The following is an 18,275-nucleotide window of genomic DNA, read 5'->3' as shown; positions in this document are numbered from 1 at the left end:
GACAAGGTATCCAAATTTTTGATGAGAATTCTACTCCAACTGTGACCAGCTGTGGGAAAATAATTGGTTAATCTACAGTGAAGGCACTTCGGGGCACGGAGTAAATGGTCTCAGAAAACAAAAACAAATCCACACAGCCACAGAAGACCGATGCTCTATTACCCCCTGGCGATGGGTAGGAAACGGGGTTGAGTTTGGGCACAGACCCTGTAAAGCTCCCCCTGCACGGGTACTTTCCAACTCTACCTTCAGGGTCCTGAGAAAGATTAAGTCACACAGTGGGACTCACTGCCATTACACGAGATACATTTATGACCCCAGTACGTGCTTCAGTCTAATGCTGAGTTTCTCAGCAGCGAGAGGTGCATGCTTAATATAATGTCTGGTATAGATAGATACTCAGTAACTATTAGCTTTATCACCACAAAGATTGAATATCCATCCCCTAGGCCTCCGTAGAAAATGATGATGGGCTCCGAGATGGCTCAGTTAGTAAGAAGCCTGACCTACAAGCGTGAGAACCTGAGTTCACCTCTAGTGTCACAGCAGTGTTGACTGTGACCTGAGTGCTGGGGGGGGGGGGGTAGGGGAGGAGACAGTGGCGCCAGGAGCGGCTCACAGCTCTCAGCCCACGAGCCTCCAATCTCACAGGTACACACATCTGCAAACACAGGTAGGTGTACACACACATAGACACACAAATGAAACGTTATGAACTGAGTGGATTGCATCTTTAATAGTTTATGGGTAGCTATTACATGAGGATTGTAATGGAAAATAAAACTAGAGAGTTTCCTGATAGTGGACTAAAATTACAAATAATGCAAAATTTCCAGTAAGCCTACATTGAAAACTTCCTTGTATTTCAGTGCTTTATACTATTAAAAAGACATAACACAAGAGGGAGCTCAGTGTAAAGAGCTCTTGCCAGCGAGGGTGAAGCCCTGCGCTCCACCCTAGTACCAGGAAAGTTACTGCATGAGCAAAAACCAAATCTGGATCACTCTTGACTTTCATAGGATCCACTACACTCACACACCAGGTCTTCAGTTCTGCTCCAAAACAATCACTGCCTCTCATCAAATGTGTTTATTCATTTTATTAAAAATTTTGCAGGGCTAGAAAGATGGCTCAGGTGTTAATAGCACTGGATGCTCTTGCAGAGGACCAGGGTTCAGTTCCCAGCACTCCCAGGGTGGCTCATAAACATGTGTTAATTCCAGTTCCAGGAGCCCCAACATTCTCTTCTGCCTTGCTTGGGCACCAGGCATGTGCGTGGTGCACAGACACACATACATGCAGACAAGCACGCACACACATAAAATAATAAAGATAAAGTAAGTCTAAACTAAAACATGTCTACATGTTTTAATATTATTCACACTTCACAACACACAAATATTAAAACTGTAAGATAAGTCTGTAATTTAATTATGTGATAAGTTGACTTGTAATCACTTTCCTTTTAGCATGGAGGCTTGGCTTGCCAACAACAGTCTTTCTCATACTGCTAGATATAACAGCTAACGAAAGAGAACAGAACACATAACATATGTGGCAGCAGGCTCACGACTTCTCATTAAATAAATAAGAAACCCTAGAGATAACCCATCCAACCCAGCAGACTTGACAAATGAGTGTCCCCAAATTTAACTGTTCCCCTGCTCCTGGAGATAACACAGTTTTATGGCAGAACTCAAGTACTAAACTAAATTTCACCTTTTGTTATATACCCTTATTTTACCCTTAGTGGTGTATCATTTCACTTATGAGCCAGAAAATGAATAGGTGGTTTTGCTGCTGGTGCTGCTGTTTGCAATGTTTGCCAGCAACCCTTGATGGCTTCCTTCCTTGCCCAGCTGGTGTCCAGTCCATTTGTGCACTGGGCTTCCTGCAATGCTGACGCCATCCTATCTGCCGTTACACAATCAATCAAAGGCCTCACCATATGGGCCTAAAAACCTTAATTGTGCTTTGACAATTTTATTCAAAGTCTTGATTTAAAAAGTCATTTAAAAGTATGTAAATGTTTTTTGGGATAGGGGGAAACAGGAGAGAAATGGAAAGTAAAAGCACTAAGCCTTGCTTTCCAAGTCATCATCCTTAGCAGACCTTTTTATGCCATTATAAACACAAATAGTTTATCTACATTTTGTGAAGCTAATGTAATAAGGAGTTGTCTCTTCTAAAAAAGATCAAAACTTTTTCTCTTAGAATGTGCAAATTCAATCCTGTGGATTACAAGTAACTTGACATCATGTTGCCCTGTTTCTCTAGAACTGATTACAAAAAAAGAAAACATAATTGAACAATGAACTATGTGCCGTTCTAATGCAAATTCAGATACACTTAATATCTAATTGACCTTCAAACTGTAGCTGTAAGTGCTATTGCTACCCAGCTGTCACCAAGTTAAACAACACATCACACACACACACACACACACACACACACACACACAGAGCAAGCCGTTTGTAAGGTGTATCAATTTTTTTACGATATAAATAATTGTTTCTCACTGGAACATTTTTATAACTGATTTACTTGAGGAATTGGGAAATCATAGTAATGAGACAAAATTCTCTATAAAACAAGGGGTTTTATTGCCTCAAAGAAATTCTTGATGGCAATATTTTTCATAATTCATCTAAAAACAGAAGAGTTCCACAAAGGCCAGAGGATGGCAAACTACTTCAAATGAGCAAAACAAAACAGTATAAAAATACATTTTACAGGACAGGGGAGAATTTTTAAAAATATATACATTCTGTTGAAATACTGATATGCAGAGAAATAACTTTTGGCCTATGGCCAAACTTTAAAATCCCAATTAATGAAAATCTGAAGTACTGACTTCATTGTTGAAAGATATATTAACTCTTGATTTCAGAGTAAGACCTGATCTTTTGTTTTCTACATAAAGGACTGAAAATATAAAGTATCAAATATAAGCAGTAGTGTAGCAAGAAAATAATTGGCAGAAATAATTATTCAACAAGTATTGATAGTTAAAACCTCCAAAGACTTTTCTATGCACAACAAACAAGGGAACATTACAAGAGTTTCAATCTTAAATGGCTACTGTTATACTTCTTTCTTCTTCAGTATGAGTGGACCCACATTATCGCCTGTCAATTCATTATGCTTATTATGGGACCCATCACAGGCAGGAAACTAAAAGGGAAAAAGAATTGCAAATGTTATTTTACCACGGGATTCATGAAGTAGAGACACCTGTGAAATGCTCAGGAAGTCAGTAAGCCACTGACTGAAAACAGAGCTCCCTAGTGAGAGCCTGTCAGTGCACTTTCTGACAGAGCACACACCCACCATCCCACCACTCCATGCCCCATCCAGCCAGGTAATGTTAGGTAAAAAGAAGACTCTTTCCCAGGGAGGCAGAGGCACCAGGATCTCTGAGTTCAAGACCAGCCTGATCTACGGAGTGAGCTCCAGAACTGCCAGGTTAAAATCTTGTCTTAAAGAACAAACAACAAAAGACTCTTTGGCTGAGTATAAAAGTTTAAAAAGGGATCAAAATAAGCTCTAATTCTCTATGAAGCTTTACATTTGAGCTAATTTCTTATTTAAATTTAAAACAATGAAATGTACATTCAAAGTAAATTTTCCAATGTTTTCTTATAAAACTCATACTATAAAGTTTGTGAAAAGGTGTTATTAAATGCTCAATCCATCCAAACATAAATAGGTATAATCACCATTTTATTATAGGTTTCCCTCTGAATTTATTGTGACATTCATATTTTAAAAGCAAAGTATCCTATTGTAATATGATTTTCTTCTATTAAAGCAGGACCTCCTGTCACTACATGTTTGGGTGCCTGTGCACAGGGCGTGTGTGCTTGCCAGTGAGGACACATGTGGACGCCAGAGACTGACATAGTGATGTCTTCTTCAGTTGCTTATCCACCTTAAGTTTTGAGACAGGCCTCTCACTAAACTAGTAACTTCACTCCTGGCAGGCCAGGGAGCCTCATCTCTGGCCCCCAACCCTCCACTGCTACGGTAACAAAGCTCACCACCATACAGGAGTTTTGAGGACCAGAACTCAGGTCCTTATGCCTGTGCAGCAACAATTTAATCCACAGAACCATCTTCCCATGAAATATTTTTTTGTTTTGTTTTGTTTTGTTTTGTTTTTTTGAGACAGGGTTTCTCTGTGTATAGCTTTGAAGCCTGTCCTAAAATTCGCTCTGTAGAACAGGTTGGCCTCAAACTCACAGAAATTCACCTGCCTCTGCCTTCCAAGTATATGCGCCACCAACACACAACTTAAATAAATCTTAAAAAAAAAAGATTTGCATTGACTTCCCAATATGCCATTAGTTTTAACTTCCTGTACTTTGTTGCCTATTATACTGTCTCCAAAACTTTGCTGTTAAAAATAATGAAACAAAAACATTGTACTTAAAATTTCAAATAACCTTCACCAAATACAAGAAAACAGATTTTTATCAACTAGAATTCATTTTCCTCATTAAAACCTATGTTATTTACTAGCTTGCACTATTTAAGATATGTTACATGTGCCATCTCATTAAATCTTCAAAATATCTACAATACCTATAGAGAAGATGGAAAAAACAAACAGCAAAAACAACAAAAAACCCCTACAAACAAGAGACTAAAAACTAAGTAACTCAAGTTAGGCATATTTGCCTTTAATCCCAGCATCTGTGTGAGTTCCAGGCTAGCTGGAGAATACTACCAATTCTAGCCCATTTAGTGCTCCACAGTAAGACCCTCTTCAAAGGCAGAGACACAGAGAAACTGGCCCAAAGCAAACGAAGCTGGCAATTTGCTTAACCTGCTCAATTGAGAGACTGGCATCTAATTTTAGTAATTACTTGTTTTGACATCAAAGTTTAAGCTCCTTTCTATTAAATCTTAAATACTCTCTTGCATAAAACAAGTAAAGAACAAACAGACAGAACAAATGGACAAATGCTGAGCAGTTGACAGCCTCAGAGTTCACTGCTCTCTGCCGTCCTCTAAGTCAGGCACGATCAAGCAAAAAAGCAAACGTCAATTTGGGATTATCAGTTTTGAATCCTGAACAGTATGGAAAAATCCCTAAACTGGGGACTGAAACAATCCTAACTAACGCCAAACAATTTTATCGCATGTTTAAATGGGTATCTTACCGTCTTGGAGCGCCAACACCTACAGTAAGCTGCTTTAGTGAGACACAGATCTTCAATGTTTATTTCGTTCACCACTTTGGGATTTTCTTTTTGTATTTTAAGGTTAATCAAGCTATCCTTCTGTTGTTTCTTCTTCGGGAAGAAGGGGCGAACTGCAAGGTAGCCAAGGAGGGCAAGCACACCAAGGAAGGGCAGTAGGCGGAGCCATTCTGAAACTAAACACAAGCACAGTCGTCAGCATCAGCAAGCTCTCATAAGGGACACAAGTTCACGAGTGTGCGCTGCTTCCTTAACCTGTGTACCGTTCCTGTAAACTACATAAACACAACAGACCCAGCCCTACTAAGATTATCTTTTTATTTGTAGGCTAACCCGATTTGTGAAACTGAAATTTTTGGAACAGGTACTATTTTAAATATCCTACCTCAGTATATTTGTACTTATATTTACTTTTATCTGGACTTATAACCAACATAATTATGAAAATTGTCTTACTAAGTGTAGAAAATATGTTCACTGTTTTCCTTAATACTATATCTATACCCATACAATGGAAAAATTTTACTACTGATTTGTAATTTCAAGCAGAACATAGCCTCAAATGCCTCAACTTTTTTTTTTTTTTTTTTTTTTTGGGGGGGGTGGCTTTTTGAAACAAGGTTTCTCTGTGTAGTTTTGGAACCTGTCCTGGAACTAGCTGTTGTACACTAGCTGGCCTCAAACTCACAAAGATCCGCCTGCCTCTGCCTCCCAAGTGCTAGGATTAAAGGTGTGCCCACCATGCCTAAGATGATTTTTCTTAAAGAATATAAGGTACAGAAACAAATAAAACTCCTTTTAAGATAAGCTTCTTGCTCTGAACAATTTTATGTATACTAGTTACTGGGAGAGTCACTAATTACAAATAGTACACAAAATAATTTGAAGAAATATACTCCTCATAATAATGCATTTTTATTTTATGTGCATTGGTGTTTTGCCTGCATGTATGTCTGTATAAGGAGGATTCTGGATCCCCTGAATTACAGACAGTTGTGAGCTGCCATGTGTGTGCTGGGATTGAACCAAGGTCCTCTGGAAGAACAGCCAGTGATCTTAACTGCTGAGCTATCTCTCCAGCATATTTTAAATTGTATTGTTTTAGAATTATAAAACATGGATAGTATGATTTTTTTTCCCCAAGACAGGATTTCTCTGTGTAACAGGCCTAGCTGTCCTAGAGCTAGCTCTGTAGACCAGGCTGACCTCAAACTCATTGATTTGCCTGCCTCTGCCTCCAGAGTGCTGGGATTAAAGGTGTGCACCACCACTGCCCAGCTGAAAATTTAATTTAGAAAGGAACAAAAAGTTATTAAAAATCTAGCAAGAATTTGTAACACTTTGGGTATATTTCTATACTTATTATCTATATAGTCCATATCTTACATTTTAATATATAAAATTATTTTATCATTTTTCCAACTCCATCATGACATTTGGAAAAGTATTTAAGAACTCAAAAACATTTGTGTGTATGGGTGCTTTGTTTACATGTATGTTTGTGTAACCATCTGCATGTCTAGTGCCTATGGAAGCCAGAAGAGGATTCCAGATCACCTACAGATGGATGTGAGCCCCACTGTGGGTGCTGGGAATCAAACCTGGGTCCTCTGGAAGAGGGCATGAGTTTTGATGGCATCTTTCACCTCCCATGTGTCCCACCCACAATAAAGGTGTACAAAAGCATGAGCCGTATTTGTCTGGGTCACCACTGTATCCTAAGAACATGCCTGGCTCAATATACTAATTTATTTTTTACTAAGATATACATAATTTATACTTCAGTTTCTTTAGTTTTGTTTAAGGTTCAGAACAATGAGTTTTGAAATTATATGGATCTGAAGACATGGCCTAAAATAAAGTGTGCTCTTTCTAGCTACCGGTAACTTCTACTAATCTAGACCATCTGCTTTTGTACCTTACAAGCCTCCTTTTCTGATTATTATTATTATTATTATTATTATTATTAGTGTATGAGGTTTGGAATAAGCAAATCTAATGTAAGCCTGTGCAGCAAGTGGTTTTACTCCACAAGCCATCTCAACAACCCCCTTTCTGTTTTAGATTATTGATTTAAGGGCAGATGGCTTAGGGGATGGCTCAGTCTGTTAACGTGCTTGCTTTATAAGCATGAAATCCTTCGGTGTCGGGTGCACATCTTTAATCCCAGCACTCAGGAGGCAAAGGCAGGTGGATCTCTGTTAGTTTAAGGCCAGCCAGCTCTACAGAGGGAATTTCAGGACAGTCAGGGCTGTCACAGAGAAACCATATCTCAAAAAACAAACAAAACAAACAAACAAAAACAAAACACAACCAATCATCAACAACAACAACACACAACCAATCAAACAACAACAAAAAGCACAAAGCCCTGAGTCCAACCCCCAGAACCCAGGTGTGGTGGTATGTGCTTGCAATCCAGTGTGAGGCAGAGACAAGAGGATCCCTAAGAGTCAATGGCCAGCCAGTCGAGCCTAAGTGATGAGTTCCAGACCAATGAGACACTGTGTCTCAGAGTAGGCAGACAGCATTCTGAGGATGTCACTCAAAGTTATTGTCTGACCTCCACATGCATGTGCATACATGTGCATCAACACACACACACACACACACACACAAATAAAATCTCATGCATTCCCTCTGGTAAGTCCATGTTTTCAAGTTTTACTGTATGAGTACTTCGTGATCACTTTGTGGAGACACTGTGCAAAGCACAATCAGCAGCTGTTTGCTGTTTCTCTGTGAGCAGTGCACAGTGCAGGCCTGGGACACAACAGGGATGCAGCAAACAACTCAATCACTGTTTATCTTAAGTCTAAGTCCAGGGTCCATTCGTCTGCAAAACAGGAATAACATTCATTCATTTAAAAACAGTATTTACTAAGTACCCTATATTCTGGCTACTACATTAGGAGCAGGGATGCTTGCTGATGGATAATGAGAGGAGGGGACAGACAATAAGGAAGCAAAACACAAATAATAAAGTCACAGGTTGTACTAAGAGCTATAAAAAAAAATCAACAAGGTGACACAAAACTAACAAGACAAGCCAAACAACCAAAGAAACAAACAGCCTGGTGGCACAGGAGTGAGTTGACTGGAACTTCAGGTCAGGGAGTCAGTCGGGAAAGGGCTCTGGGAAAAAAAAAAAAAAAACTGGACAGAGGCTTGAAAAGTGAGAAGCCAAAGGCTCACAGATTCGCCAATCTTCAAGACAGAGAATGTGTAAAACCTTCCAGATGATCTTCATTCAGCAAAAATTGCACAGCACTATTTGAAACAAAGCTAGTGACAAATGCTACCATCAAGCCCAAGTTATATAGATGTCAGTCCCCTCTCCAAGAGATCCCAGTTCCCTGTCCTCTACTAGACTTGCATAACAACACTACAATGAACTTTAGTTAACTTGAGTTTATCCTTCATCAATTTGCCATATAGATCATTCCTATTAGGTTTGTTTACCTTTCTCTATAGCTTACAAAATTAAGGTACAGAAAGGCTTTAAGATGTTTAGGAAAAAAGCTTCTTGTACCTCTAAAACTAACAACCCACATCAACAGCTTAGGTGAAGTGATGGGTTTTGAAGACACCAAAATTATAAACAAATAACTGCTATAAAAGCACTTTCCATCTCTATGGAATCAGAGATATAAAAAGGATTACAATATTGCAAAATATGAGTAGTTATATATCAGCCATGTAGAAGAAAAGTGATAATTCATTGCTAAAATGAACAAAATCTTCAATTTTTGACACCTATTTTGAGAGCTTTGGGGCCTTTCTGGATGATGAGTAAGAGAATAAATAGTTCATGGGCAAATAAAGGGAGGAACTACATACCTAGCAGCCGAAACTGCAGGTGAGGTACAGACAGGACACTCATGAAAAGCCAGGGAAACTCAGTGCCTTGGTATCTTTGGAATACAAAGAAGAGAAGGTACCACATGATGACAAGTTCTGATATGCTTTCGGTAGGTAGGAATCTACCCTAGCATAATGAAGATGGCACTGATGTATGTAAATGTCCTTAGAAAATTACCTATTTACGAAATCAAGCTACAGTCTGATGGGAGATGGCAAGGAGGAGGGTCATGAGGAAGAGCAGAGAAGGATGAGCTTTGAGAATTCTACTGCCTGGTGTGGTAGTGAGAGCTCATGTTCCCAGAACTCAGAAGACCAAGGAGGGGGATCCTACCAGCCAAGGCTACACATCATGCCTAAAAAAACAAAAATCCCAGCATTCGGGAGGCAGAGGCAGGCAGATCTCTGTGAGTTTGAGGCCAACCTGGTCTACAAGAGCTAGTTCCAGGACAGCTTCCAAAGCCACAGAGAAACCCTGTATCTAAAAAGAAAAAAAACAGAAAAAACAAACAAACAAAATACCCATAAAGACAGGGGCCAGAATAAATTAATCCAACCTGGCTCATTTAAAAAAGAGAGAGAGAGAAAGGGTAAACTGTGAAAACTAACCTGTACTGAGGTTCTGTAAAACTTGACAAGCAGTATGTGTACATTTTCTGAGGATTGTCCACAGACTCAAAATAGGTCTGTTAAAAACTCCCATTCTCTTGTAGAAATAAAAAACCCTGATCTGATCCAAGAACTTACTATCAAATCCAGGCCAGGCTGAAACTAACTATGCAGTCCACGCTGGCATCCAAGACCGCCCTGCCTCAGCCTCCTGCTCTACCACACCCGACTCATTAAACAGTGAAATCAATAGCTTTTGTGGTTGATTAGTTACAGAACTTAAGCTAAAAGTGGCTAAGCTCCTGGTTTTACTTTGTATATGAAAGGAGGTCTCTAATGCATGAAATAATCTATCTTCCCCAAGAAAAAGTATAAGAGCAGCTGTAAAGAGAAGGAGCGCACATACTCAGAGGAGGAAATAGTGTCAACATCATTAAAGAATGTAACACACTAAAGGTCCACGGAGCACGGGATACTGTGCTAATGGATGACAGAGGCTTTAAAGGAAAGGGTCTGAGTGCAAGGAGCTGTGCAGGCCAGAAAGATGCCAACTCTCTCTGCTTCATCCATCCGACAAGGATGACGAGGGTGGTAAAGGTGCCTGCAATGGGTACCTTCCTCTTATGGGAAGGAGGTACCTTTCTAAGAAATGTCGAGGGTTAGGAAACAAGCCAGGATCAGAAGGTGCAAGTCTAAAGGAGACCGGTGATTGGAGAGAAATACATTTTGAAGATAATTAGGTTACTCCACAGATAGACCTGGCTGACAGCTGCATCAATCTATTAAACAACAGCAACAACAAACAAACCCATTTAGGTAATGTTTGGTTTGCACGTCAATGTAAAAGGGTTGAGTTTTCTTAAAATTTTCTCTTAATAAAGGAGCTCAGACAATTTCTTTTTTCTGTTTGTAATTTAAGGGGAAGGAAAATGACCTGTTTCTAATTAAGAATGAACCCGGAACATACACTGTTACTAAGCAGGGTCCTAAAAGTTATGTGACTTCTATAACCAGCAATTATGATACCTAATAAGATCAAGAAGACAGAAGAACTGGCATCACCAGGGAAACAGAATAAAGCAGAAAATCAAACAGTATGAAGAGCAAGCACTATTCAAAATGAGAAAAAGTCAAAGTGAGCTCCTAGAGCTCACACAGAGAGAGCATTGAGTTACACTCCTAATCCTAACCAACCATTGTAAAAGCATCAAGTATACATAGAAACACATGGATCTCAGTAATATATGTGTGTGTGAGAGTGTGTGCATGTGTGTGTGTGTGGGGGGAGACACTTTATATCACAGGCTGGCCTGGCATCTACGGAAGAAGATTCTCAGCACTTACCTAGGTGCTGAGAGGCCCCAACTGAAGGCCCTTCACACCCTCCTCACTGACTGCACCATGCCCCAGTTCCTGCCTGCCCACTGACATCATGCTCCAGCGCCAGGATTTACTTTGGGCAACATGGTTGGAATGCACCCGGCTCAGCACTATGACCTACTAAACCAGGCTATTAGGGTCTTGGCAGCAAAAAGGAAACCTCCCAGGTTGTGGTACCCACCCCAGCACTTAATTCTAAACTCACTGATCCTCTCCTGAGAGGCCTGCCTCCTTCACAGCCACATCCCAAAGCCTTTGTGTTGCCGGTTTAGGCTCAGACCCTGTGTGCAGCTCAGGGTGGGCTAGAGAAGCCACACCACACATTCCCAGCAGCCTCTCCTCTTCCTGTGTCTTCTGCCCAGCGACTTGGGAGTTCTAAGAGTGGAACTACGACGCTGGACTAGCAAACACAGCCTTCGTCCGTTAGTGCCTGCTGCCCTGTCCTCTGGGACTTCTACCACCTGATGCTCAGAGAAAGAGTAATGAGCTTCAGATAACTGACCAACAGGCAGCCGTGATTTCACTGTCAGCTGTCTGTTACTGAGTCTTGTCAGAGTAACTGAAATTAGTACTTCCAACCCAGTTTCTGGTGAATTATCCACTCCTTTATATCGTAAATCCATGATTGATAATTTAACCAATAAATCATTTGCTATTATTAAAAAGAAAAAAGCAACCAGGTCATATTTTTTTCTTTTCAAATTTATAAACCGTTACATATAAGGCCATAAAAACTTGATTGGCATTTTCTTTATAAATGTTTTAATGTATCATTTATAGTTAAAGCACAAAAAAAATTATTTCTATTTCTCAAGCACAGAAAACACTGTGTTGCTGGGTGTGGTGGGCCATGACTAGAGGCTAGAGGACTGCTGTGAATGTGCTGTGACTTGGCCATCAGGTCCAAGTCAGCCTAGGCTACAGTGACCACAGCAAGGAGAAAGAAAGAAGGCTTGCCAGCCAGTCTGGGAGCAGCTCAGAGCACTGGCTGTTCCCCCAGAGCATCTGAATTCAATTCCCAGCACACACATGATGGCTCACAAATGTTCGTAATTCCAGTTTCAGGGGATCCAATGCCCTCTCCAGGCACACACACATATATATAAAAAAAAAACTTACGACTGAAGTGTGGAGTATAACACAGGTTCCTATTACATAGTCCTAGACCTCAGTCTAGTCTCAAACTGCCACCCATGTCTCAGTGGTTCTCCTACCTCAATCTCTCTAGTGATGGGGGAGCTATTTATATCACTGAATAGCTTTTATTATCTCTCAAAGCCCAACATTAACGACCTCAAGATCAAAGGGCCAATAAACTTAATGAACTTTTAAAGTTTCCTCGTTCACTATGCATACAACAGTGTCCTAGCACCTAGAAAGTCGCAGGGCCTACTTCAAGTACTCAATAAACATGTGACTACTTGAGGGAACTAAATTTTCAAAGAGCTATATGGCAGGTAATGTTTGAGCCCCAAACCTTTCTCCAGACAGGCTAGGTTCATTCTTAATTACACTGGGTCTTAAGAATAGTTGGACTAACTAGGAGAAAAAAAAAAAAACTTACAACCTAAGAATATTTATATTAATATTTCCCCAAAAGATCCCAAAGATTTAGAATTCTCAAAAGATTCTTAAAATCAAATTCTTGTCTTTTAGAAGTTATGTTAATAAAAACATTTGTTGTTATTCATACTTTCCTATTGAGAAAACTCACCATGGTCCAAATTTTTAAAAATCGAGGCATAATTTAGAGTAAAACAAACATACTAAGCAGTTAGTTCCATCTTGTGGCAAATAACTGTACCCCCGCGGCCACCAGTAAATTTTTCTGTAAATATCTGTTTACCCCAGAAAGTCTTTCCCTGAATCTGTCTAGAATATCCCCCACTACTGAGTTCTGTAATCAAATACTCTTTTATTCAACATAAAGTTGTTGAGTTTCACTGGAAGGTGGTGGCTCATGTCTTTAATCCCAGCACTCGGGAGGCAGAGAAGGGACGGATCTCTGTGAGTCTGAGCCAGCATGGTCTACAGAGTGAGTTCCAGGACTGCACAGTAAAACCCTGTCCTGAGGGGAAAAAAAACAAAACAAAACCACCAACCAACCAACAGAACAATTGGTGGATTAATACCTCGTTCTTTTTTATTGCTGACGAGTTCACTACTTTATGGATATCATAATTCACTTTCCTCTTGGTAGATGTTTGGGTTGCTTCCAGTTTGGAAGAAAGTTATGAATAAGGGTGATAATACATAAACAAGATCTTATGTGGATGTATGTTTTTGATCTTATCCTGCTTCTAAATTACAGGTTCAAAATTTGTCCCTTGGACAAATAATAGGAATGAACTTATTAAAGGCTGGGTATGCTTGTGTTACTCTGAAAAAAAAAAAAATATATATATATATATATATATATATATATATATATATATATATATTATTTTTTAAACAAACCAGTGTTTCTCTGTGTAGCCCGGGCTACCCTAGAACTCTCTCTCTGTACACCAGGCTGACCTTGAACCCAGAAATCCACTTGCCTCTACCCCCCACCCCCACTCTACCCTCTGCCATGCTGGAATTAAAGGCTTGAACCACTACCACCTTGATCATTTGTTGGTTTTTAAGTATTTTTGTTAAGTTTCAAAGAAGTGAACTAATTCATGTTGACAAAAATATCATGGCTAGCGTATGAATCTAGAAAAAAACCTGTTTTCTGGCTTTTGAACAGGGACATTTTTCTTCCCACAGTTTTATTTTTAAAGCTTACAAGATGATAGAAAAAATTTTTTAAGATCAATATATTATGCCTCTGAAGAACAAATTACACTAATTTACCTTTAAGGCCTTATTCTTGCAAATTTAACAGAAAGAAAGATGGTTTTGGACAAATTAAAACTGTCGGTATTTAAATCCTGTGTAGTAATTTAGAATTTCCATGTGTTTTCTAAAAATGCAGATTCATCATGAGAGAACTGTGGGGTGGGAATCGGCTATATCTAAATAGGGAAAGACTAATTTTCACAGAAGAAAATGATATTTTTGGTCTCTTAAACATGTAAATGAACTTCTTAAAAGCAGCCCTCTAAGTTTTTATTTCAATGAAAATCTATATTATAGATCCTACAAGTAGCTCACTCAAGAAAATGCAATGTCATTAGCTATTACAGTCTACTTTGAAGAGGGGAGACTGAGTGAAAAGTAGCTTGAAGGTTTTTACCACTACTCCAGAACAGACCTTATCACAGTTATTGTCATATCCAAAACAGAATGTTTTCATGAAGCTATTATTACAACTAAGTTAATGCTTCTTAGACAAAGTACCAATACTAGATATGTAGACACTATACTGGGGCTTAAATAACTACTACTAAGATGCTACACTTAACCGGGCCTGAAAACAAAATAAAACAGACATTGGAATTGTCATTATTTTTGAGAAACAGTCCTAACATTATGTATTTTAAACTGGAAGTCATTACGCACTATTGATTTGGAAGGGGAAAAGTTATAGTTGAAGTTCCTTAATGTCTTTAATAAAGACTAAATATTTATTGCCAAGAGGGACCTGTAAGAAATCATGCTTATAAAGTCTTCTAGCTACTAAACTCGGTATCATACTATCTGTTTCAAGCACGTTTCATCTATTTAAAAAAAAAAAAAAATGAACCTATTATGTCATAACCAATGCATATAATGCAAGTCGCCCTACACTGGGGTGATAGAAAAATTTTTATTTTTCACTGTTAAAAACCTAATTAATGTGTATTATTAGAATAAACTGGCAAAGCAGAACAATGCCACAAAACGACTATATCCCTTTGGCTTTGCATTGCTAATTTAGTGACTACATTTAAGGGTATATAACTCAAAAGGGAAAACCAACTGTCTAAGTATACTTAACAGTAAGCTATAACTAATTTTTAAAATAAAGAATTCTACATTTCAAGCTGTAAGGGATGTGATGGCAAAGTACAAGCTTGGTAATTGTTACATCTGCAGGAGGATTACATTTTAAAATAGAGTGTTAAGTAAAGAAATTATAAAAGAGGGAGAGTCGTTTCTTTACATGCTACATTTTTAAACAATAAAATCTCTTCAAAGAGGAGATCTGGATGTTTATAGAGAACTGGAGATTTGGACTGTTTCTCTTCTGTTATTTTTGTGTTACTTTGGGTGTCTACATGTTTTGGTGTTTATTAGTCAGCTGCCAAGCTGTCCACTCGATTTCATATACTCTATCGGATCTCTTAACATCAAAGTGTAGCGGAGCAGCAGCCACTGACAGTAAAAACCTGCAACTGTTGAAGCCTGTATGATGTAGTTTGCCCATCTACATCTATGACAAGTCTTTTCTGTTGCTACCCCTCACCCGAGAGGGACTGGCATCAAACGCACACCTGTTTGACGAAGTACTCCAGTAAAAACAGTGGACCTGGGATGGAGCTGACGCCGGGCCCTAAATATTCCTCACCCATTTGGTATTAACTCCATCTCCTGATTCGCGGCCTCAGTTTTCATTTTCTTCCATCAATCTTCCAACTGCTGTATTTTAAGTCAGCTATCTCGGGAAGGCTGCAGGCCAATCAAGCCTACTTACCTCATTATTATCTTAATTCATGCTTGCCCTCCCAGACGCTCACTCGGGAGCTCCTGATTTCCTCACCATCCTATACAGTCTGGAGAGCCGGTGTACAAAGACCTGCTTCACACTGTGATGCCCCAAACCCGAACCACCAAGTACCGAGGGCATCTGCGGGCTTTCAGTCAAGACTCGGGTGCTGATTCGTGGGACCCTTTCAGACAGGTAGGACCTCAACCCACTAAACCTCAAGGTCGGCTACTTTTCTCCACCTCCGCTAGCTCCGGGAACGGTCGTTACGGAGGTGACCTCCAGCCCCCACGTGTGCGGTGGAGAACTGAGGTCACTTCTGAGGTGGCTTGGGAAAGAAAGCGCCGCACACGCGCGCTCTGCGCGGAGCCTGTGCGTCTCCCCCGCCAGCAGGGCGCCTCCTGCCAAGGGCATTAGGTGCTTCCTCGGCACAGGCACGCGGCGGGGAGCACGACGATGGCACCGGCCGCCCCTAACTCAGCGCCACCTCCGCGGGGCCGCCGGGGAGACGGGGCCCTGTGCCCGGCGCCGCACAGGCGCACGCGGGGCGCGGGTCACGTGCTCAGGCCTGGCGCCCCGCCCTCCCCGGGGCCCCCTCGCCCGGGGGCGGCGCGCGCGGATGGGGCGGGGGCGGGAGGGCTACCTGTGAGGCGGGCGAAGCCGGTGATGCTCTCGGGCACCGGGAGCTGCTTGAGGTAGGCGGGCAGCTGCACCTTGACGATGCGGGCCACGCTGTCCAGAACCATCGTGCCGCCGGCGTCCGCTGCCCGGCTGCTGCGCTTGCGTGAGAGCGGAAGCGGCCGGCGGGCTCGCGGGCTCGGGCGGGAGGATGGACAGCCAGGCCGCGATTGGCGCGCGCGAGTGACGTGCGCGCTGCGGAGCGGAGCGGAGCGGAGCGGTGTGGACCGGGCCTGCCACGCGCCGCGCCGAGCGAGCGCAGGCCGGGGACCCGGTGCCACGCCTTTGCGGGGCCCTTCCCTCGCCGCCCCTCGGGTGGCCGCGACCCCCGCCCGGCGCCGCAAGCTCACCTGCCGGGTGGCCGGGGTTTATGGCCAACCCAAAGCAAGAACTACATAGTGATTTCTCATTTCCCCAGGTTTAGTCTGTCCAGCTCAAGGAGCCTTTCCACCCCCCCCCCTTCGGCCACTCTAGAAGTTACTATAGTTCGTGGTTACATTTCATTTTTCAGTTCCCTTTGAGGGTGAGTTGACTAAAACGCTTCAGGGAAGTGTTTTTGTTTAAAGCCCAAATGAGAATTTACCCCTTGTTTTGTTTCTGAGGCGTCATGTACCCGGGCTGACGCCAAGGTCAGTAAACTGATTAAGTAGAGCTTCCGATTCTCCTGTCTTCATCTTTCTAATGCTGGGGTTACCACGCCTGCCTTGTGGAGTTTCTTTGGTACAAGGCCTCGCGTGCTTCTTCTACATTTTAAACATATTTGTGAAGTTTTACATATTTTGGCTGAAGTCAGAATAGCCACAGTAGTGCACTTGTGGGGTTAGGGGCTCCTTTGGACCCAGGCCTCCTGTTGCGTAAGCTAGTTACATCAGCAGGCTTGAAGGTCACTGGAGACGACCCCTCTTTCAGTCTTCCGTACTGAGAACTGCACTGCAACAACAAAAGGGGATCTAAACCACATCTCTGGCCTCGGTGAAAACATGACCTTCTAAACGGACCCAAACATCTTAGTTTGCTATCTGATGCTGAGGAGGAGGGCTTCCTCCTAAGAACAAAGACATAACCATTGTTGCCCTCCCTTAAAAGATCTTCCAAATGGGCCTGTCAGGAAAATAACCCCTAGGGAAATTGTTCAAGAAACTCAGAAACTGAAATAGTACAAAGCCTGCTTTTAAAACATGTCACAGCACCACAGTTTCTTTAGCTGTGTCCACCGGCCACCTCTTGAGAGTGTTCCCTCTGCAGTGTCCCTTCGGTCAGTGCCCACTTTGACTCTGTGAGCCCCCCACTGTACCAGTCAATAAAATCTGTCTTCTCCACTATCCTCCGTCTTGTCTAATTTTTTTCAACAGATCACAAGGCCTGGGAAGCTGAGGGGAGCCTAGAACCTGGTAAAAGTATCAGAACTTGAGAGTTCTAGAACATGTAGTATTTGGTATGCCAATGTAACATCAAATTGTAATCAATAATTTTTATGGGTATTTTAAAGTTGGAAATAGCAAACTGTCCTTTGAACTGTTTAAATGTAATCTTTTACTAAAACACTAAAGAGTAGCAGGTAATAAAAACCTTGAGCCAGGCAGTGGTGGCGCACGCCTTTAGTCCCAGCGCTTGGGAGGCAGAGGCAGGCGGATCTCTGAGTTTGAGGCCAGCCTGGTTTCCAGAGCGAGTGCCAGGGCAGGTTCCAAAGCTAAACAGAGGAGAAACCCTGCCTCAAAAAACCAAAATATAGAAATAAAAACCTTGAAAAAATTACTATCATTTTTAACCAGATTAGATTGTCCAAGTATAATGGAAATTGCAGATATTTGGATATAGATGTGTTCGTGATCAATGGTATAGCAATATAAATGATACACACAAAAAGTGATTATTTAAAAGGTCAGTGTTTGTATTAGGATTTCCATTCCTTTTGGTGATTTGGCTTTTTA

The 18,275-nt window shown here is 41.3% G+C and overlaps 1 protein-coding gene across 1 annotated transcript; it reads right to left on the bottom strand.

The window, feature by feature from the left end:
- Nucleotides 1-717: 717 nt before the first annotated feature.
- On the bottom strand, nt 718-16,485 carry Cisd2 (CDGSH iron sulfur domain 2). The gene is made up of 3 exons (XM_051185455.1): nt 16,310-16,485; nt 5,166-5,380; nt 718-3,174 (listed from the first exon to the last, which is right to left on the bottom strand). The coding sequence occupies exons 1-3, from the start codon at nt 16,410-16,412 to the stop codon at nt 3,085-3,087; spliced, it is 408 nt and encodes a 135-aa protein (XP_051041412.1). The 5' UTR covers nt 16,413-16,485; the 3' UTR covers nt 718-3,084.
- Between the last annotated feature and the right edge of the window lie 1,790 nt (nt 16,486-18,275).

The sequence above is a fragment of the Phodopus roborovskii genome, unplaced genomic scaffold, assembly GCF_943737965.1.
Source record: "Phodopus roborovskii unplaced genomic scaffold, PHOROB, whole genome shotgun sequence".
Taxonomy (NCBI): Eukaryota; Metazoa; Chordata; class Mammalia; order Rodentia; family Cricetidae; genus Phodopus; species Phodopus roborovskii.
Note: the sequence above shows the minus strand (reverse complement) of the source record. Positions and strands in the feature narration are given on the sequence as shown.

Coding starts and splice junctions, on each gene's coding strand:
- Cisd2 (XM_051185455.1), bottom strand. CDS start 16,412: ATGGTTCTGGACAGCGTGGCCCGCATCGTCAAGGTGCAGCTGCCCGCC. Junction 5,381..16,309: donor CGGCTTCGCCCGCCTCACAG/GTAGCCCTCCCG, acceptor GCTTGTGTTTAG/TTTCAGAATGGCTCCGCCTA. Junction 3,175..5,165: donor GGTGTTGGCGCTCCAAGACG/GTAAGATACCCA, acceptor TTTCCCTTTTAG/TTTCCTGCCTGTGATGGGTC.